Genomic DNA, 22,483 nt, shown 5'->3' with positions numbered 1-22,483 from the left:
AGAGGTAGAGATGGATGGAATATTGCATTTCTTTTACAGTGAATATTTTGAAGTAATTTACAATGTATATAAGTTTGTATGAATAGGCTGAGGTAAATATAGTTAGTTCTGCATTACCTGTGCAGACCTTGTCCACTTTCAGCATCATGGCACCACGATCAAGAGCTTGCCGTCTGAAGACCCCGCAGAATGTGCAGTTGTTCTTCAAACCAACTTTCTTCACAATCTGATCCATTGTCCAGCCATATAGCTCTTCATAGGAAATGATCTTGAGTGGCAGATCATACTGTTGCTGGTTTCTCTTTACCGTCTCTAAGGAGTCATCACGATAGCCACTAATACCTTCGTCCACAGAAAGCAACATCAGATTTAACCCATAATTATATCGATCATTTAAGACTTTCAAAATATGAGCCAAAACAGTTGAGTCCTTCCCACCAGAAGCCCCAATTCCAATAGTCTCTCCCTTCTGGAAAAGCTTTGCAGATATGATTGTCTGATGAATCTCCTCTTCAAAAGCCCAGAAAAAGCATTCTTTGCAAAGAGAATGCCCTGTTTTGGGACGCCTAAGGACTGCTGCCTTCTTTCCACAACTGTTGCAGTAAACAGGCATATTGAAGCTGATCTGAAAGAACAAACAAAAAAAACTTACCAAAGTAAAATTCAGGTGGATTGCAAACACAATCATTTCCTGTTCTATTACCAGCACTATTTTTATTGCAAACTATAATAACTAAAGTGATACAAATCTGGATTGTGGTCCCAGTATTCTTTAAACTTCAGATTAAGGCAAAGGCTGGGAAACCAAACGAAACAATTTATCCATTCTTGCATTTTGATCCAAGGAAAACCAAAAGAGGCTTGCTTTCCAAAATGCTGGACTAAAATTTTATTTTTTTGGTATGGTGTTCACTTTCGTGAACTTCAGTTCTGAATGTTATTTGCTTACTTTCATGTTTCTTTCCCTGCATGTTGGGTATTTGAGTTTTCTTTTTATAATGGGTTCTGTTGGGTTTCTTTATTCTATAGCTGCCTGCAAGGAGCGGAGTCAAGGTTGTATTTAGTATATATACACTTTGATAATAAATGTACTTGGAACTTTGAAACATCAGACCAAATCTTGCACTCAATAGCAAAATGGTAGCACATTCCACATTATAATTTAACATGTTTAAGTCTAAAAGCAGCTAAACTTCAGTATTTTCCAGCTTTAATTTTCATTTTGTGTTCTCACAAACTACTCTCTAACCTATCAACCAGATGGTTTCATTTAGAACTTATTTAGAATTTATTTTCTCTTTTCACAGTTCTGACCAAGGGCCTTTGATCTGAAATGTTAACTTGATTTTTCTTTCCAAAGATATTGTCTGAACTGCTTTCTAGTTTTTCTTTATTTCTTCAAAACCACTGCCACTCAAAAGCACAACCCTAATGTGTAGGCATTTTAATATTCAGTATTTTTATGAATGAACTACATAACCAATTAAATGACATAATCTAGACCTAAATCATAACTTTTTGAAAGAAACTGATTTTACTGGAAAATCTGTCAGGAAAACTAAGCTCTAAAAAACCAAAAATCATCAGATCTAAATGACATAACAATTGGTATCAAAATGAAGGAAATGCATTCTTATCAACACTGCAAGAAATCTCATTTTACCACTGGTAACCAACAATCCTAGATGCTGCAGAGAGCAGCAATAACATATACAAATATATAAAAAATCCAAACACATAACCTACAACATTGACTAGTTTTTGACAACTTCAGAATCAGGTTCATTATCATTGGCATGTGTCATACAATTTGTTAACTTATTAGCAGCAGTACAATGTAATAATAATAATGAGAAAAAGTAAAAGTATATATATGTATATGAATAGATTAAAATAGTGCAGAAACAGAAATAATATATATTAAAAAAGTAAGGTACTGTTCAAGGGCTCAATGTCCACTTTAGGAATTGTACAGCAGCGGGGAAGAAGCTGTTCCTGAATTGCTGAGAGCATGCCTTCTGACTTCTGCACCTCCTTCATGACTGTAACAATGAGAAGAGGGCTTGCCCTGGGTGTCAGGGATCCTTAATAATGGATGTCTCTGAGGGACCACTCCTTGAAGAGATCTTGGATAACTAATTGATCAAAAATCAATACAATACTGGAAGCAGCTAAAATTTGTAAAATATTTTAAAAAAATATTAACTGCTTCCAAACTTTCTCCCTGACATGCTGATTACTTCCAGCATTTTCTGCTTACATCATTGAATCTTTAGTCAAGGCTAGGATGCCCATCAAATCCTGCAAAGTGTTTATTAATGTTAAAGGGATATGAGAAAATGGGAAAACACTTTAGATTAAAGTTACTACTGCCTACAATGATTTCTCATTTTCCAAAATTCTGCCTCAATTTGTGATATTATAAAGAAATGAATATAGACTAAGGAATAGACTAGTAGTGAATACTTTTAATGGAAGCAGTTTTCTTGCAAATCACAGTTTAAAATATACTTTGGAATAAATTTGCATTTTTCATACTAAAAGGCGAGGATAACTATGCAATTGATACAAAGAGGAAATAACCCTCTGTTTTGGAATTCACTATCAGTGCTCATCCTCAGGATGAGAGTAATTAATAAACGAAGAACCTTGGAATAAGCTCCATATTATGGGCACCAAAACTCATTCTCAAGAATTCCTAATTTGATTTACATACTAAAATCAACATTTACTGCTGTATGCTGGGGATATACAACTGCATGAAATTCCAAAGATCCACAAACTTCAGAACGAATTCCTTCTTGCCTCCATCAAATAGGCAATTTGTTATTCTGAAACAACACTCCCTAGTTCTTGGTTCCTTTACGAGGGGAAACACTGTCAGCACTTATCAAACAGAATCTTATTGTTTCAATAAGATCACTCCTTACTTTTCTTAACTCTATTAAGTGTAAACTTAATCTGCTCAAGTTTTCTGCTCAATTCAACCCATTCACTCCAGAAATCAACCAATACCCCTGCCCCCCTCACCCCATCCCTATCTATAATTTTAGTCTGGTTCTCTTTCTCTTTTCCCCCCCTCACTATAATCTCCCCCCAGTCCTACCTTTCTTTCTCTTTTATTTCCCATAATTCTCCACCTTCCCCCTAGCCCATTTCCCTTCAGCCTATCATTTCCCAGCTCTCTACTTCATCCCTCCCCCCACCCCCCCGACCATCCCATGTTACTTCACTCCTGATGAAGGGTTTCAGTCCGAAACGTCGTCACTACCTCCTCCATAGATGCCGTCTGGGCCGCTGAGTTCTGCCAGCATTTTGTGTTTTCATAAACTTTTAAAAGTGCCTTCAGTAAGAGTATAAATAAGGCCAAAACTCTACATAGAGTCCATGTGTAGTCTCATCAACGTACAGAGCAAACCTCCACAGTTTTAAACTCCATGTTACAATAAGTGCCAACATTACATTTTGCCATCTGAACTTTGTGTTTCTTATACAAATAAAGTCACTAATGTCTTTCCATAAATGTTTTACAATCTCTCCATTTAAAAAAACTATATTTTACTTTTTTTATTCTTCCTTTCAAAGTTAAGTACTTGTATTTTCTGTATTACACTCCATCTGCCTACTCTTTGCCAACACTAACCATACATTCTCCATTTCCTTAATTTGCATTCCTATCCATCGTTATATCAGCAGCAAATATGGCTTTAATACATTTAGTCTCTTCTACCATCATTAATATAAATTGTAAATACTCAACGTGGATTATAACTAACTCTACTTTGTTAATTTGCTAATCCTTCATCATCCTATCTTGTGTCATAACAAACCTCTTATTTCTGAAGTTTGCCCAAGTTTCTCTTTAAATACAGATGGAACATTTTTTTTCCTGAGATCATGAGCCTTTGCAATTCCGCTTCTGCAAAAGGTAGAGGAAGCAGAACCTTTGACTAATTTTAAAGAAATAAATTAATGATAAGCAAGGTGATGAAAGGTTGCTGTGGATGGACAGGAATGCAAATTGAGGTTACAAAGAGATCAGCCATGAAATCATTACGTAAATGAGGAAGCAGACAGAGCCCTGTTTTTAATTTGTGCATGTTTATACGAGCTACAACAAAATTTATCAAAACAATTTCTTTCCATGAAAGTGCTGCTTCACAGTACTATAATTTTCTAAAATACCCCATGATCACTTTAAAAATAATGAATTTCAACATTTACCCTATTATAATGCCAAGCTAGGTAGTCTATAGTTTCTTGCTCTCTATCTTTTCTACTTCATCATTCGTGAGTGCTTACATTCACAATCTTTCAACTCATTCAAACTTTGAGAATTGGAAGATCATGATAATTGCATCTACTGTCTCTGAAGCCATTAATGCCCAAGGATGTGGATCACTGGTTCAGAAGGACTCACCCCGTTATTTTTATATTTTTATCTTTCAATCCCATTACCCTTTACAGTAATGACAGTCATTTTATTTATTTATTGAGATACAACACAGAATAGGCCCTTCAAGCTGTGGCATCCAGCATTCCCCCTATTTAATCTAGTTCGATGATCTCCCAATGGGGCATTAGGGGAAAAAGAAGTCTTTGGGATGTGTTCAATATTCTTGGGGGACGGGGAGGGTGGGGGTGGTAAGCGGTACTCTAACTAAGGCATGAGACCTATCTGACCATTAGTACAGCAGGGACTTCCCAAAAAAAGGGAAAGAGCCAACTGAAACACAGAAAAAACCATTGCTCTGCAGGCGGTGAGTTCTCGTTGTCAAATGCACCTGAAACTCAGCAATTTCATCTGACCTTACCAACCAATAGACAACCAGGGTGCTCAACAGTTCCCCATCACTCGTGGCACAGAACAAGTTCATGCAATTTAACAGTTGGTAGGTTGATTACACACTCTCAACTTTCTCTATAGATCTACAGAAAACAGGTCACACAATGATACAAAACCAAATGGTGGAACATTGCCAGTGAACCTGCCAACCTCGAGGATTCTTCTTCAGGTGTTCAAAGCGACGTTGGCTTCAGATCTGCAGTCAAGAACCATCTTTGGGGATTATGAGACCTTACGTGATTGTTCAATCACACTAATTGGAATAGTATAAAGGTAGCTTGTTGAACACCAGCTCTATCTCAATGGACATTCAGATTCTAATCTGAGTCCTTGTTAACATAATTTTTGCTGTTGTGATAGTCTTCATCTTTGCCTCGCTGTTCCTTTGCCACCATTGTTCTATCCATGTGAACTTGCTGCTGTCGTCAACATCTGATAGGCATTCCCAGTTTGTGTTAATTTTTTATCTTAATTTAGCTCTGTTAATATGTACAGCACAATCTCTGCAAGCCTGAAGGCAGTGAAGCCTAGAATTCTAATCTTGTTAAGAAAAAGAAACTACAGAAAGTGCGTCAATACAATATTACACTCCTGGAGTATGGTTTTATTCTGTTCCCGCCTGATCAGCGACGCCCCACGTTTCTTATTTGTAGTACTGTGCTGTCTAAAACTATCAAGATTGCAGGAACTCTTCTGTAAAAGACACCCTGAAAAGACTACTTACAATGTTACTCAGTTCCAGAAGAGGGAAGAAGCATTTGAAAAGTGTTGCACATTTGAGTCATTTGCCAAGAAAGTTAAAAATACATTGATAGTGGTCTCACTGCTTCTTATATTTCCAAAATGATAGCAAAGTGTGGAAATCTCATACAATTGGCGTAAGATTAATAATGCCTGCTGTATCAGAAATGCTCAACACTGTTCTCAAAATGGAAACCAGTACTTTAAAATCAATTCATCTGAGTAATAACTCTATAGCTGGTCTTATTGAGGAAATGAGTGAAGACATTGAGTATCAACTATGCACAGAGCTACAAAAAACAGAATTTGGGATACAACTGGATGAGTCGAAGTAGTGCTAAAGGCATATGTATGGTTTATCAAAAACAGAAGTTTATGAAGAAATTTCCTTTTGTAAAAAGCTAAAAACAAGTATTAACAGAGAATCAATCTATGATGAGCTTAGAATGTAAGTTGAGGATAAAAGTATTCTGACTAGGAACATGATTTCTCGTGCAACAGATGGAGCACCATATATGACATATATATACTGGTTTAGTGGAATTTCTTTTTTCCATAAATGCCAAGACTGTTTGTAATCCATTGTGTAATTCATCGTCAACATCTTGCTGCCAAAAACCACAGCCAGAGACTTTTCCAAGCATGACTTATAATATCTGCTATCAACAAAATTAAAGCACATCCCTAAAAGAGCATATTATTTTGTCAGTTATGCCAAGATAATGATGAAGAATTCGAACACTTGATCACTTGACAGCAGCTGTCAAAAGGCTGCTGCTTAAAACATTTATTGGATCTTTAGACACAGATGGTGAATTTTTGCCCAAAGGCAACAAGAGCTTGGGAAACAAGATTGAACTTCTACATGGAGATGTGGCATACCTAGCCTATCTGTACGACAAAGTGAACACTCTAAATATGAAACCGCAAGATGAGAATTTCAATTTAATCCAGGCATAAAGCGCAGTGTCCACTTTTATCGGAAAGCTGGAAATATATAACAAAACATTAGGAGAAGAATGTTCTCACTGCATGGAAAGTATGGCACTCTCTTTCACATATAGTGATTTGTAAGAGTGCTCCATACACCTGCTATCACTGAAGGATTTTCAGAATCGATTCAAGGATTTGAACAATCTGGAAATTCCGGACTGGGTAATTACCCCATTTCTTTGCAAGGTGGAAGAACAGGAAGAGAGCTTACAAAAAATTATCAAAAATGCTTTTCAAAAATGTTGGCTTTTGTGGTATGTGGTTACACTGTCATACTAAGCTTCTTGGTCTTTAGAGAAGAGCCAAATGCTCTTCATTGCATTTCCATTCTCCTACCTTGTTGAAATAGGCTTCAGTGCAGTGAATCACATACTCACAAGAAACAGAAACCGCTTGGACATTATTATATGTGAGGACTTAAGGCTTTTGCTATCACAATTTGAATCAGATCTCTTGCTGAAATCCATCAAGCTCAAGGATCATATTGATATCAAAGCTGCTGTACAGCATACAGGTACTGTGTAAACTAGTTTAAAGACAAATAAAAATTTAAAGTAGGACCATTTTTATCATGTTAGCATTTGGTAGACATGTTTTTACACAACGGAAGTGCTGGAAAGTATATTGTGCCTAAGAGGGGCATTGGCAAATATGAAGGTGCTTCAGGGGGCGTTGGGCTAAAAAAGATTGGAAAACACTTAATCATGGGATAATTTACAATGACCAATTAACCTACAAACTGTTAAGTCTTGGTTGTTTTAAATTGTTTCCCTGTTGTCCTCCCCACTTTTTCTTGGTCCTGGACTTTCTATTGTTGGAATACTCAAGTACAGGTTTCCCTCGCTATCCGAAAGTAGAGAGATCCTATGAAACCGTTTGTAAGCTGAAATGTCGTAAAGTGAAGAAGCAATTACCATTAATTTATATGGGAAAAATTTTTGAGCGTTCCCAGACCCAAAAAATAACCTATCAAAGCATACCAAACAACACATAAAACCTAAAGTAACACAAACATATAGTAAAAGCAGGAATGACATGATAAATATACAGCCTTTATAAAGTAGAAATAATGTATGTACAGTGTAGTTTCACTTATCAAAATCGGGAAGACAGCAAGCCAAAATCAACTTGGAGAAAAAAAAACAGCACGTACACGCATGCGCATACAACTGCCCGCACAAGGCTTCATGGTCATGGTAGTCTTTCTTGGGATAAACACACGTATAAAGTGAGCTGTTGAAAAGCAAACGTTCGAAAAACGGGGGGCCACCTGTATATTCTCACATGAACAGAATATAAATTTTTGTACAAAATCTGTTATTTCTTTATTTTCCAATCATTAATTCTTCAGTTTTATACATACTTTTTCTACAGAAACATTTAGTCAGAGTTATGGAACACTAGCACAGAGACAAGCCCTTTGCACAATTAATATGCCTAGTCCCATTAACATGCACCTTCATAGCATGCCTATAGCCCTTCATATCCCTCCCTTCCATTTCTCTTAAATGCTCATTCCACACTCTTACCACTCTCAGAACGAAGATCCTCTTCATGTTCACCTTAAACATTTCACCTCTCAACCTTAACTAATGACCTCCAGTCACCTAACCACAGTGGAAAAAGCCTGCTTACATTTTTCTTATTTATTAGTCCTTCTAATTTTGCATAGCTCTCTCAAATCTTCTACACTGTGGGGAATAAAGTCCTAATCTATTCAATCTTCCTCTATAAATCAGGTGCTCAAATCCTAGCAATATCCTTGTAAATTTTCTCTGTATTCTTTCAATCTTAATGATATCTTTCCTGTAATCTTAATGGTATCTTTTCTGTAGGTAGATGACCAGATACTCCAAATTAGGCTTCAACAATGTTCTATAGTACTTCAACATAACATCCTAACTCCTATACTTAATACTTTGATTTATGAAGGCCAATGAGCCAAAAGCTCTCTTTACTACCCTCTCTACATGTGACACCATTTTCAAAGAAATAAGGATCAATATTCCTAGGTCCCTCTTCTACCACACCACTCAGTGCCCTACTGCTCACTGTGCAAGCCTATCCTCGTTTGATAACCCCTCTCCCCCACAACAAAGTGCAATACTGTACTTCAACACTTGGCTACATTAAGTTCTATCTGCTACTTTTTCCAACTGGCCTAGATCCTGCTGCAGACTTTGATAGCCTTCTTTTTTGCCCACTTTGCCCCCAGTCTTTGTTTCATCCTCAAATTTGCTGATCAGGTTTACCACATTATCATCCAGATCGTTGATTTAGATAACGAACAATGGACCAAGCACAGATCCCTGAAGCACCTCACTGTTCACAGGCCTCCAGAGAGGCAATGATCAACTACCACAGTCAGGCTTCTGGAGCTAATGCCCAATACAATTTACTACCTCAGCTTGAATGCCAAATGATTGAAATTTCTTGACTAACCTCCCATGCAGGACCTTGTCATTTTGCCCTGCAAAAGTCCATGTAAACAATATCCACTGCCTTGCCTTCTTCAACTTTTTTGGTAACTTCTTCAAAAAACTTTTCAGATTGGTAAGACACCACTCCCAAAGCCATGTTGACTATCCTCAATCAGTCCCTGTCTACCCAAATAATTAAATATCCAGTCCCTGAGAATACTTTCCACTAACTTAACCATTAAAAGCCTATAATTTCCCATTTTAAACTACAGATATACAAAGCCTTTCTTAAACAATGGAACTACACGAACTGTACTCTAGTCCACTGGCACCTCACCCATGGCTAAGGACGTTTTAAAGATCTCTGCTAGGGTCGCTGCAGATTCTGCACTGGCCTCTCACAAACTGCGAGGGAATATATTGTCAGGCCATGAGGCTTTATTAAGGGGCTCGGTATTTTTTTTAAAAAGAACCCTTTGGCTACACAATTTAAAAGATCTTCAGGTTTCATAGCCTCCTCATGCTCTAAACTCAGCATTTCATCAATTTTAGGTGGACCCATGAAAGTCTCACATTCACTTGTACATTTACACCTCTACTTTTGACCACTATTGCAAATACATGGCCACACACACAAACAGCATTGTTCTAATCAGTTGTCCTTATTTCAATCAGTCCTGCAATCTGGATGACATTTAACTGCCCTCCAAAATGTCTGCACAAGCCACTCAGTTGAAAAATAAAAATAAAACAGAACAGATATCCCAGCAAGAGCCGAGGCACCAAATTTGGAAACACAAAGGCACGCCTAACTCAATTTAGACTGCCATCTAAATTAGGAGAACGATCTCACAGACTGGAAAAGCAGCAGCTTCGTCAGCTCCATTGTGACCCCTGCATTCATCCTGTCTACTGCATGTCAGAATTAAAGGTATTCATACAGCCCTCAGTATCAACTCTGAAGGTTCAAAGTATTGTGTTAGACACATCAAAGGAAATTTTAGCTGATTACCACTCTTCTTCCTTCAGCTGATGTACTGGTACTCCATGTTGAAGGAAGCACTGAAAGCAGTAAGGACACAGAACTGCCATTTGGATGGCAGACCTAATAGGGTACAGTAACACCATAAACACAAGAGATACTGTAGATGCTGGAAATCCAGAACAACATACACAAAATATTGGAAAAAATTCAGGCAGGCAACATCTATGGATAAAGAGCCAATGATTTGGGCTGCAACCCTGCATCACGACTGTAAACTTGATGAAGTGTGTCAGCTTGAAATGATGACTGTTTGTTCCTCTCTGTAGGTACTGCCTGACTTGCTGAGCTCCTCCAACATTCAGCAGCACCAAGTGGCCTGGACCTGAACAACAATCAGCCCAGTCTGGGCTGCAGGCAAGGGATGAGAGAACCAACTCAAGGGATAAACATGGCAAACACTCCCCTCACCAACATAGCTGCGGTAACTACACATGTTGGTTGGCGTAGCAATAAGTGTAGGGAAAGTCCAATCTTCACACTGAGGATGTCCTTCATTGTATTGTGTTGCATTACTATCATATTAAAGGAAAAACATTTAGAACAGATTTGGCAGTTTGAAACTGGGAATTCACTGGTCAGCGGGATAAGTGCAAACTCAAGGCCTCACAAAACCCAAAACCTACCATTACTATATCTTGGTTCAATGTGGAGTTCAAAGGAGCACATCTGGAAGAAAAAGGTTGTTCCACCCAAGGGGCAGGATACAAGAAACAGGGTGACAGTTAGGAAGAGGAAAGAGGTTAAGGAGTAGAGCAGAGTACCCCTGTGGCCATCTCCCTCAATAATTTTATATCACTTTGGATACTGTTGGGGGTGGGCATGAATTATCTAACAGCTGTTGGGTCTCTGACACTGAGTCTGGCTGTGTGACTCAGAAGGGATGGGGGACAGCAAGCTGTGGTGATAGGGGATTCATTCATTAGGAAAGCAGAAAGGAGGTTCTACGGGCGAGAACGAGATTCGCAGATGGTATGTTGCCTCCCAGGTACCAGGGTCTAGGATATTTTGGACTGAGTCCTCAGCATTCTCAAGTAGAAGGTGAACATGTAGGTACCAATGACATGGATAGGACAAGTGATGAGGTTCTATAAAGGGAGTTCAGAGAGTTAGGTGTTAAGTTAAAGAACAGAACCTCTAGAGTTCTGATTTTAGGATTGCTACCCATGTCACATGCTGAGTCCAGAAATAGGAAAGATTATACAGTATAACATATGGCTAAAGATTTGGTGTAGGAGGGAGGGCAGAAGATTTTTGGATCACTGTGCTCTCTTCCAGGGAAGGTGAGACCTGTACCTGAACTGGAAGGGGACAAATATCCTAGTGGGAAGGTTTGTTAATGCTGCATGGTGGGGTTTAAATTATAGTTGCAGGGGAATGGGAACCAGAGTGCCAGAACAGATAGTGGAGAAGTTGTGGAGACAGATGTTGCTAAGACATCAGACAAATTCAGGAGTCAAAAAGTTTAGTATGGTGCAAGTAGTGTCCTGAGCTGCATAAGTATTGTAGGAAAGGTGGATGAGCTCAGAGCACGGATCAACATTTGGAATTATGATATTGTAGCCATTAGTGAGACTTGGTTGCAGGAGAGGCAGGACTGGCAGCTCAATATCCCAGAGTTCCATTAGTCAGTTACTGCTGCACTCTGTCAGGACAGACTGGAGAACTCGTCTCGTGAGACGTTATGGGCAGAACTGAAATAAGAAAGGTATGACCATGTTAATGGGGCTATATTATAGATCACCCTATAGTCTGAGGGATTTAGAAGAACAAATTTGTACAGAGCTTGCAGACTGTTGCAAGAAACATAACGTTGTTATAGTAGGTGATCTTAACTTTCCACATATTGACTGGGACTCCCATACGATAAAAGGACTAGAAGGGATAGTTTGTCAAATGTGTTCAGGAAAGTTTTAAAATCAGTACATAGAAGTCCCAATGAGAGAGTGCGCAATACTGGATCTGTTATGAGGGACTGACATGGGGCAGGTGACAGAATTTAGTGTAGGGGAACATTTTTCACCTAGGGAACACAATGTCATTAGTTTTAAAGTAAATATGCTAAAAAAAAATGTCTGGTCAGATTTTAAATTGGAGAAAGGCCAATTTTGATGGTATCAGAAATGATCTAGCAACTGTGGATTGGGTGTTTTCTTGCAAAGGTATACTTGGTAAGTGGGAGGCCTTCAAAACTGAAATTTTGAGAGTACAAAGCTTGTATGTGCCTGTCAGAATAAAAGGTAAAGATAACGAGTGTAGGGAACCTTGGTTTTCAAGAAATATTTAAGCCCTGGCTAAGACAAAAAAGAGGAAGTGCATAGCAGATGTAGGCAGACAGGAACACAGGAACAAATGAGGTGCTTATGAAGTATAAGAAATACAAGAGAACAATTAATAAAGAAATCAGGAGGGCTAAAAGAAGGCATGAATTTAATCTAGCAAACAAGGTGAAGGAGAATCCTAAGGGATTCTACAGATATGTTAAGAGCAAAAGGACTGCAAGGGACGAAATTGGTTCTCTGGAAGATCAGTATGATAATCCACATGTGAGCCAAAACAGATGAAGGGAGATCATAAATAATTTTTTTGAATCTATATTTACTCAGGAGACAGACACAGAGTCTATAGAAGTGAGGCAAAGTGGCATCAACTTCAGATTACAGAAGAGGAGGTGTTTCTTACCTGAGGAAAATCAGGGTGGATAAATCCCCAGAGCCTGACAAGGTGTTCTCTTAGACCCGATGAGAGGCAAGTATAGAAATTGCTGGGGCTTGAGAAGAGATACTTACAACATACTTAGCAAAGGGAGAAGTACCAGAGAATTGGAGGATAGCCAATGTCATTCAGCTATTTAAAAAAGGCTCCAACATAACCAGGAAATTATAGGCCAGTGAGTCTGACATCAGCTGTGGGAAAGTTATTGGAAGGTATTCTAAGGGACCAGATATATTTGTAATGACATTAAGAATAGTCAGCACAGCTTTGTGCATTGTAGGTTATGTCTAACCAACCTTATAGAGTGTTTTGAGTGAGTTACCAGGAAAGGAGATGAAGGCAAGGCAGTGGATGTTGTCTACATGGACTTTAGCAAGGCATTTGACAAGGTACCACATGGGGGGGGCTGGTCAAGAATGTTCAGTCACGTGGCATTCAAGCTGAGGTAGTAAAATGGACTAGACATTGACTTTGTGGTAGATGATTGCCTTTCTGACTGGAGGTCTGTGACAAGCAGTGTGCTGCAGGGATGGGTGCTGGATCCTTTGTTGTTTGGCATCTATATCAATGATTTGGATGATAATGAGGATAACTGTATCAGCAAATTTGCTGATGACACCAACACTTGGGGTGAACTGGACAGAGAGGAAGGCTATCATGGCTTGCAGAGGGATTTGCATCAACTGGAAAAATGGCAGAAGGAATTTAATGTAGACAGTTGCGAGGTTTTGCACTTAGGTAAGACCAGCCAGGATAGATCTTACACAGTGAGGAGTAGGGCAATGAGAATGTGGTAGAACAAATGGATTTGGGAATATAGGTCCATAATTAAATGAAAATGGCATCACAAAACTACTGTGCCATGCCAATGGCCTTTGGAACTGCCTGATGAAGGAAGCCATTGAAATAAAACTAGAGGAAAAGAATTTTAACAAAGAGGAAAGTCTCCCTCTAAGTAAGAACCGGAATTCCATAAGACATAGGAGCAGAATTAAGCCTTTTGGCCCATCAAGTCTGTTCCAACAATCAATCATGGCTGATCCTCCACCCCCCCCCCGCCCTTCTCCCCGTAACCTTCGATGCTGTGACCAATCAAGAACCCCTTAATTTCCACCTTAAATACACCCAATGATCTTATTTTGAAATTAATGTTAGCATTGGTCCACTAGGTTTCTGTGCTGATTTTATTCATTTACAGTCAAAAGAACATGACAGCATAGATTGGAGGAATTTCTCAGTCAAAAACTATTAACTAATACAATTATACAGTACTGCAGTAATATTGATAGCATCTAATTTGTTTTGTATTTTACTTAAACAGAGCTTTGACTAGTGGCCAATACAGACATAGGAAGTTTAGAGAGGAGGGGACTTTATCAGGTCCACTGTAGAAGGATAAAAGATAGAAGCAGGTCGCAACAGCGTCAAAGAGTTTTGACCAGTGACCAATCGGCGCACCGCCCATCGAGTGGACGTAGTCAGAGTGGTGTGCTTAAGGCTTTAGCTTTACAAGGCCTCTGTGAAGAAAGGCTTCACTCAGAGAAAGCAAAGGAAAGAAAACCTCTCTTTTCCCCATTCTCTTCTTCCTATCTGCTCAGCTAGGACAATAGAGATGTCAGGAAGGACAGTGCAATGCTCTGCTTGCAGGATGTGGGAAGGCAGGGAGACCTCCAGTCTCTCTGATGACTAGAACTTCAAGAAGTGCATCCAGCTGCAGATTCTAACAAATGACGTTAATGAACAAATCATTCAGGGAGCTGATGGCGTGATAGATAGGACCTATAGAAAGTTAGTTACACCCAAAGTGCAAGACACAGGAAAATGGGTGACAGTCAGGAAGGGGGAAGTGGTTAAGGAGCCAGTGCAGAGTTAAGGACCCTTGTGGCCATCACTTTGAATACTATCGGGAGGAGGTTGGGGGGGGGGGGGGAGTGGCTTAACAGAGAAAAGTTGCAGTTGGTGAGTTTGCCTCTGTGACTCAGAGGGAAGGGGGTGGGGGGAAGAGAAGAAGAGGCAAGCTGTGGTGATAGGGGATTCATTAGTTAGGGGAACAGGCAGGAGTTTCTGTGGCCAAGAACAAGATTTCCAGATGGTATTGTTATGTATGATGAGAAAACCATGGGGAGATGGGGTCCAGAGTTGAACCCCCAGTGAACTATGTTGCTAACGAGAGAGATAAAGAGGGAAAGAGGCGCCATGCTGCACATGCTGATAATGAGAGAGACACAAGGATTTAAAATTATGGCTTCTTTGCTGTTTGTTGACTTTACTTCTAAGGACTTTGCCTGCTTACGTGAATCCTTGCTGACACAGCAGAGTGATGTCAGGTGCTTGCGGAGACAGAAGGGAGTGGCCCAGTTTGATGGACATAATCAGTTGATGGATGGCTGGTACCCCGGCAGGGGAGATAAAGGACGGGTCTGCTGAGACACAGGCAGACACGCCACTGGGAACTGTAAGAGTGTTGTGCACCCACAGGAAGATGGGGGCTTGGAGGATTAATTCGGGGGAATCGGTCCGAAGATCACAGTGTGTGAAGGCAGGCCGGTGGGGGCTTGTGTTTGCCTGGGTGACAGGTCCACCACTGAAGAACAGTCTAGCCGAGAACGGAAGGGTCATAATCGATGACCACAACAGTACAACGGAACAAGACGACAACGGTAGGTTTGCTGGCTGCAGCTGCTCATCCCTCGCTCACTCTCTCTCTCTCCCTCTCCAACATCACAATGTAACCCCCTGGGTCACCTCAGGCTCGCTCAGCTCGTTCTCGTCTAGGGGGGAGCAGCCTTCGGCCCCGCCAAACTGAGTAATCAGCTGGTGTGGATGCTGTGTGATGTCCCCGCCTCGCCCAAAAACAGACAGTATACCATAAGCGATTAAATGAGTACAATTTATAAAGGTTACTATAACTAAGTGATTAATAACGATACAGTATATATGAAGAGAAAAAATAAAGAAAAGGCGCCAAACTTATCAAAGTCCAAACCACTTCGTGCACAACCGTTGGAGCTCAATTACTGAAGTCTTCTGGCCACCATTCGATCCCCTCCGAACTCCTCGACTCGCAGCTCAGGACCCTCCGAGTGGTCAACCAAGCACATCTAGCTTCATCCCCCCCCTCGGAGTACCTCCTGGCCTCAGACCCCCGCTTAGGGTCCGTTCCTCGCCCAGTTTACGGCATTGCGTCCTCTCTCTCCACCCCCTCGCGCCGATCTGCCCAAAAGCCCGTCAATAAAAGCTTACAGACTCAGAAGAACATTAATCCCCATTTGGTTTACAAAGGAATACAATTCTCGTTATCAATAAATTTTAACCCAAACAAGCTTCCAGCACTCCCTCGCAACAAAGCAGCATTCCTGCTTTTAACAAAACAAAGAAGCCCTTTTGATTACATACACAGTAACAAAGAACAAAGAAGAAACCCCCTTTACAACAACAGCAACTACCTCAACCCAAACTGAACTGAACTCTACATTATCTTAAGACTATTCATTTACCCCTAGACTACGATAGAGCTTGGTTTTGATTCTTATTCCTACACTTCTGTATTTATCATTGCTAACCTGTTTTATACGTATATTTGCATTTTTGATACTGTATTACTTAGTTTACTAATAAACACCTTTAGTTACAGTACCACCAGACTCCAATGTATCATTCCAATCCTGCTAGTTTGATAACCCAGTCATGGGGTACGTAACATATTGGGGCCTCTATCTGGGATTTTGAACGTCAAACTGGGAGGTTGTTGAATTGATCAGGGTAAATTCCCTTATCTGATTTGGTGTGTGGGAAATACAGGTAAACAGCAGAAATAGAGATTGACAAGTTCAGAGGGAACCAACTTCGGAGACATTGGGGATGCCATAAAGTTGGAATTGTTAAATATTGCGGAACAGTTGAAACTTGTGAGGGTGAAACCGGCAATGAGGAAGTCGGAGATACAGAGAGCCATAGTTGACCCCTATGTATCTGAGGGGATGTTTTCTGAAGAGGAGCAGATGTTTCCCGAGAGTAAACCTAGTGGGGTTGATCTTCAGCTTCAGATGGAGAGATTAAAGGAGGAGGAGGAAAGGAAAAGGGAGCATGAATTCCGAGTATGGAAGCTGGAGGCTGAGGAAAGGGAGAAAGAAAGGCAGTATGAGATGGATAGGTTACGAGCATTGCAGGCAGGGAGACACGTGGTGGACCCAAACAGGGGGTTCAAGATTGATCAGGAGGTTAAGTTGGTACCCCCATTCGAGGAGATGGATGTCGATAGGTACTTCCTCTATTTTGAGAAAGTTGCTATGAATCAGGACTGGCCTAAGGAGAAGTGGGCTGTTCTGTTACAGAGTGTTCTTAAAGGGAAAGGCTCAGCAAGCCTATTCAGCATTGTCTATGGATGAGGCCAAAGATTATGATGAAGTAAAAAGGGCTATAATGAGGAGTTACGAGTTGGTTCCAGAGGCATACCGGCAGAAGTTCCGGAATTTGAGAAAGCCGTGGGGCGCACATATTTAGAGTTTGCCCGTGAAATGCACATGTATTTTGAGCGTTGGTGCGCTTCAAAAGGTGCCAGTGAGGATCTGGACAAATTAAAACAGCTGATGCTGATTGAGCAGTTTAAAAGTTGCGTCCCTGAGGGTATGAAGACATATTTGGACAAGAAGGAGGCAGTGACTCTGTCTGCGACTGCCAAGTTAGCAGACGAGTATGCCTTAACCCATAAGATAAAATTTCCCCCAAATAAGAGCTACCAGAGGGGTAGTAGGGTTGGTTGAGAAAGCCCACCGGCAAAATCAGAGAATAAGTCCGGGACTAGTGGAAAGGGTAAGGAGGAGGAAAAGCAGGCTGGCAGGAAGTTTCCCAGCTTTACATGTTAAAATTGTGGGAAAGCTGGTCACATAGCATCTAAGTACCTGGCTCCGAAGAAAGAGACATGGAAAGGAAAGGCACCAACCCCAACCACCTGCATTAAGCCAACTGAAATGTCACTAAAGAAGAAGGAGGAGGAGCCAAGCTGAGTTCAGGAGGGATGGGAGAATTTTCTTTTGACTGGGTTGGTATCTGTGAAGGAGGGGTCAACCCCAGTGCCAGTGAAAATCTGGAGAGATACTGGGGCTTTTCAGTCCCTAATCCTAAGCAGTGTGTTGGACTTTAGTGCTGAGACTGAGACCAGTGACGTATGATAGAAGGGGTTGGAAAAGGGACTGAGGCAGTGCCGGTGCATAAAATCTTTTTGAAGTGTGAGTTGGTATCCAGACCAGTCACGATCAGAGTGCGGTCTGCACTCCCGATACGTGATGTGAATGTCTTACTCAGTAATGATCTTGCAGGTGGGGATGTGTACTCAGCAGTGAAGCTGACGAGCAAGCCTGTAAGTGCTGAGGACCCGCCCATTATCCTGCCTGCGCAGTAACTAGCAGCATGTCGAGAAAAGCGGCTGAGACAGGCACAAATTTAACTGAGTCCGGCGTTGATTTAGCGGAGATATTTTTCCCAGCCTTGCACCAGGAGGGGTTAAAGGATGAGAAGAAAGAGGATTGTGGAGCTAAGGGAAGTAAGGAAGAGGAGGTGGACTTACCATTAGCGAGGAAGGAACTTATAAAGGAGCAGAGACGGGATGAGGAGCTTGTGGCGTTGAAGGAGACAGCTCTCTCTGAAGTGGGAATTAAGAAGGAACCAGTGGGCTACTATATGAAGGACGGAGTATTAATGAGAAAGTGGAGGCCGATCACCGTACCGGCAGATGAGGACTGGGCAGTGGTACACCAGGTGGTGGTTCCGAAGGTTTATCAGGACAAAATTTTGAACCTGGCCCATAAGATACCCCTAGGTGGACATTTGGAGTGAGGAAAACAGTAGATAGAGTTATGAGAGACTTTTACTGGCCTAACATGAGGAAGGATATTATCGACTATTGTAGAAGGTGTCACACGTGTCAGGTGGTAGGAAAGCCAAATCAGGTTATCCCTATGGCACCCCTTCAACTGCTTTTGGGGAACCTTTTTCCCAAGTCATTGTGGACATTGTGGGTCCCCTGCCTAGAACTGCGAGTGGGCAGTTTTCCACTTGGCAATATTTACTTATTATTTAATTATTTATTGTTTTATATTGCTATATTTCTACACTATTCTTGGTTGGTGTGACTGTAACGAAACCCAATTTCCCTCAGTATCAATAAAGTATGTCTGTCTGTCTGTATCGAAAGGATAGACAGGAAGGCAGCGGGCGCAGTGTTACTCTGTTGGTAAAAAATGAAATCATATCATTAGAAAGAGTTGAAATAGGATCAGAAGATGTTGAATCATTGTGGATAGAGCTAAGGAACTGCAAGGGTAAAAATATCCTGATGGGAGCTGTATACAGATCTGCAATCAGTCGTAAGGATGTGGTCTCCAAATTGCAACAGGAGATAGAAAACACAGGCCAAAAGGGCAATGCTACAATAGTCATGGGGATTTCAATATGCAGGTAGTTTGGGAAAATCAGGTTGGTGCTGGATTACAGGAGGGGACATTTCTAGAGTACCTACAAGATGGCATTTTAGAGCAGCTTGTAGATGAGCCCACTAGGGGATCAGCTATTCTGGATTGAGCATTGTGCAATGTACCAGAATTGATCAGAGAGCTTCAGGGAAAAGAACCCTCAGTGGGACGTGTTCATAATATGATTGAATTCACTCTGAAATTCCAGAAGGAACAGCCAAAGTCAGACGTATGAGTATTATAATGGAGTAAGGGGAACAACAGAGGCACGAGATAGGATTAGGCTAGAAATGACTGGAAAATGACACTGACAAGGATGATGACAGAGCAGCAATGGCTGGAATTTCTAGAAGCAATTTAGAAGGTACAGGATATATACATCTTAAAGAGGGATAAGTATTTTAAAGGAAAGAGGAAAGGGAAGAGTATTTTAAAGAAAGTTCAGAAGACAACTAAAAGTAATTAAGGTAAAGATGGAATACAAAAGTAAGTTAGCCAACAATATTAAAGAGGATACAAGAAGTTTGTTCAAGTACATAAAATGTAAAAGAGAGACGAGAGTGGACATCAGACCTCTGGAAAACAATGCCGGATAGGTAGTAATCGGGGGGGGGGGGGGGGGGGGAGACAACAGAATGGTGGATGAACAGTCTTCATGGTGGAAGACACTAGCAGTATAGTGGAAGTTCCAGATACCAGAGGGCATGAAATGTGTGAAGTTACCATAACTAGAGAAGGTTCTTGGGAAACTGAAAGGTCTAAAGGTAGATAAATCACTTGGTGTACAGTAAGGAGTTCTGAAAGAAGTAGCAGAAGTAATGATCTTTCAAGAATCATTAGATTCTGGAATGGGTCCAGAAGACTGGAAATTTTTAAATGTCACTCCGCTCTTCAAGAAGGGAGAGAGGCATGATGAGGTCTCAGGGTACTTGAAGGCACATGATAAAATAGGCCATAGTTAGCATGGTTTCCTCAAGGGAAAATCATGCGACAAATCTCTTGGAATTCTTTGAAGAAATAACAAGCAGGATAGACAAAGGAGAACTGGTTGATGTTGTGTACTTGGATTTCCCGAAGGCCTTTGAGAATGTGCCACACGAGGCTGCTTACAAGCTATGAGCCCATGGTATTACAGGAAATATTCTAGCATGGATAAAGCAAGTAGCTGATTGGCAAAGGCAATGATTGGGAATAAAGGGAGCCATTTCTGGTTGGCTGCTGGTGACTAGAGGTGTTCCACAGGGGTCTGTGTTGGGACTGATTCTTTTTACGTTACATGTCAATGATTTGAATGGTGGAACTGATAGCTCTGAGGTCGAGGGCAGGTAATTTTGAGGAAGTAGAGAGGCTATAGAAGGATTTGGACTAGGATAATGGGCAAAGAAATGGCAGATGGAAACAGTGTCAGGAAGTGTACTTTGCTAGAAGAAATGAAAGGATTGACTATTTTCTAAATGGAGAGAAAATAGAAAAAGCTGAGGTACAAAGGGACTTAGGAGTTCTTTTGCAGGATTCGCTAAAGATTAATTTGCAGATCGAGTCTGTGATAAGGAAGGGAAATGCAATGTTAGCATTCATTTCGAAAGGACCAGAATATAAAAACAAGGATGTTATGTTTAAACTTTATAAAGTACTGGTGTGGCCTCACTTGGAGTATTGTAAGCAGTTTTGGGCCCCTTATCTTAGAAAGGAAGTGCTGAAACTGGAGGAAATTCATGAAAATGATTCCAGGATTGAATGGCCTGTCATATGAAGAGTGTTTGATGACTCTGGGCCTGCATTCACTGGAATTCAGAAAAATGAGGGGTGACCTCATTGAAGCCTATCAAATGGCATTGATAGGAGTGGATGTTTCCTGTGGTGGGAGTGTCTAAGGCCAGAGGACCCAGCCGCAGAATAGAACTTTAGACAGAGTGGTGAATCTGTGGAATTTATCTGTATTTTTTTGTAATTTATTTTTTATTGAAGTTCATCATCAAACATTTCCACAAGATGTATTTCAATACTGTACATATATATCATATATTCACATTTGCCACTAATCTCCACATAATGTTTTTCTGAGGTATACACTTATAGAAAAGAGAGGAAAGAAAGAACAAGCAAAAGGAGAAAACTATGTACAAGTAGGGAGTGATTTTTAAAAATACAACATATTCATTGATTTGTGAGAATAAAATCAGGTCTATGAGGAATTGTTGCCACAGGTAGCTGTGGAAAATGTATCAGCCATGATGAAATGGTAGAGAAGACTTGATGGGTCAAATGGTCTAATTCTGCTCCTACATCTTATAGCCAGTTACTCACCAAAATGATAGTGTCTTTTAATACTTTTTTAAAAACTATTTCCATGAAACCTCAGCTAATCTCTGACGGTTGTAATGAAGCCATGAGAATGGGGGCAGGGAGTCCTTCATGATGATGCCATCTTTATGAGACACTGTCTTTTGAATATATTCTTGATGCTGGGGAGGCTAGTGCCTGTGATTAGCAGATTTTTCCCATTCTGTCCACTGCATCATCATCCACTATGGAGGGCCCAATCAGTTAAAATGCTTTCCACGGTACATCAGCAGAAATTTGCTAGCCTTTGGTGACATATTAAATCTCTTCAAATTCCCATTGAAATGAAGGCCATGTAACGTTTTGTTACAATTAACTAATACCTGTCTCTTCTGGCCAAGACAGGCATGGTTCTTTCTAGTAAAGAAGCCAACAGTAGGCCAATCTGGAACCGTGGTTCCTGATGGCTGGGAATACACACGTGAGGCGCTCTCAATGACTGAGTAGTCATGTTAAACCTTTCTTAGCGTTTCCACGTGGCAAATTGGATGCAACATCAACTTTATTTAACATTTAGAGATGAAAGGATCACAAATTTACAAATCTAGGCTCCCTACTTACTCAAAATGCTAGAGAAACTCAGCAGACCAGGGAGCATCTATGGAAAAGAGTACAGTCGATGTGTTGGGCCGAATCCTGCTGAAGGGTCACGGCCCGAAATGCCGGCTATACTCTTTTCCATAGATGCTGTCTGGCCTGCTAAGTTCCTTCAGCATTTCGTGTGTGCTGCTCGGATTTCCAGATCTGCAGATCTTCTCTTGTTTGTGACCCCTACTTACTCACCCAGTCCCGCGTCCTCAGATTTCCTCGATTCTTCTGAGGCGCTTTCAACGATCTGCCGGCCTCATCAGCAACCGGCAACCGCAGGCGCCATACCTCAGATTTCCCAGCGGCCCCTCCAGAGGGTGACCTT

At 40.8% G+C, this 22,483-nt stretch overlaps 1 protein-coding gene across 1 annotated transcript in view; it reads right to left on the bottom strand.

Annotated features, from left to right (window-relative positions):
- Window positions 1-22,452, bottom strand: part of ctu1 (cytosolic thiouridylase subunit 1 homolog (S. pombe)) — a 28,612-nt gene extending 6,160 nt beyond the window's left edge. The window contains exons 1-2 of the mRNA XM_059988458.1: window positions 22,354-22,452; window positions 118-625 (exon numbers count right to left, since the gene is read on the bottom strand). Of these exons, the coding sequence (XP_059844441.1) occupies window positions 118-613 (496 nt within the window). The 5' untranslated portion in view covers window positions 614-625; window positions 22,354-22,452. The remainder of the gene's footprint in view (window positions 1-117; window positions 626-22,353) is intronic.
- Between the last annotated feature and the right edge of the window lie 31 nt (window positions 22,453-22,483).

The sequence above is a fragment of the Hypanus sabinus genome, chromosome 13 (assembly GCF_030144855.1).
Source record: "Hypanus sabinus isolate sHypSab1 chromosome 13, sHypSab1.hap1, whole genome shotgun sequence".
NCBI lineage: Eukaryota > Metazoa > Chordata > Chondrichthyes > Myliobatiformes > Dasyatidae > Hypanus > Hypanus sabinus.
Note: the sequence above shows the minus strand (reverse complement) of the source record. Positions and strands in the feature narration are given on the sequence as shown.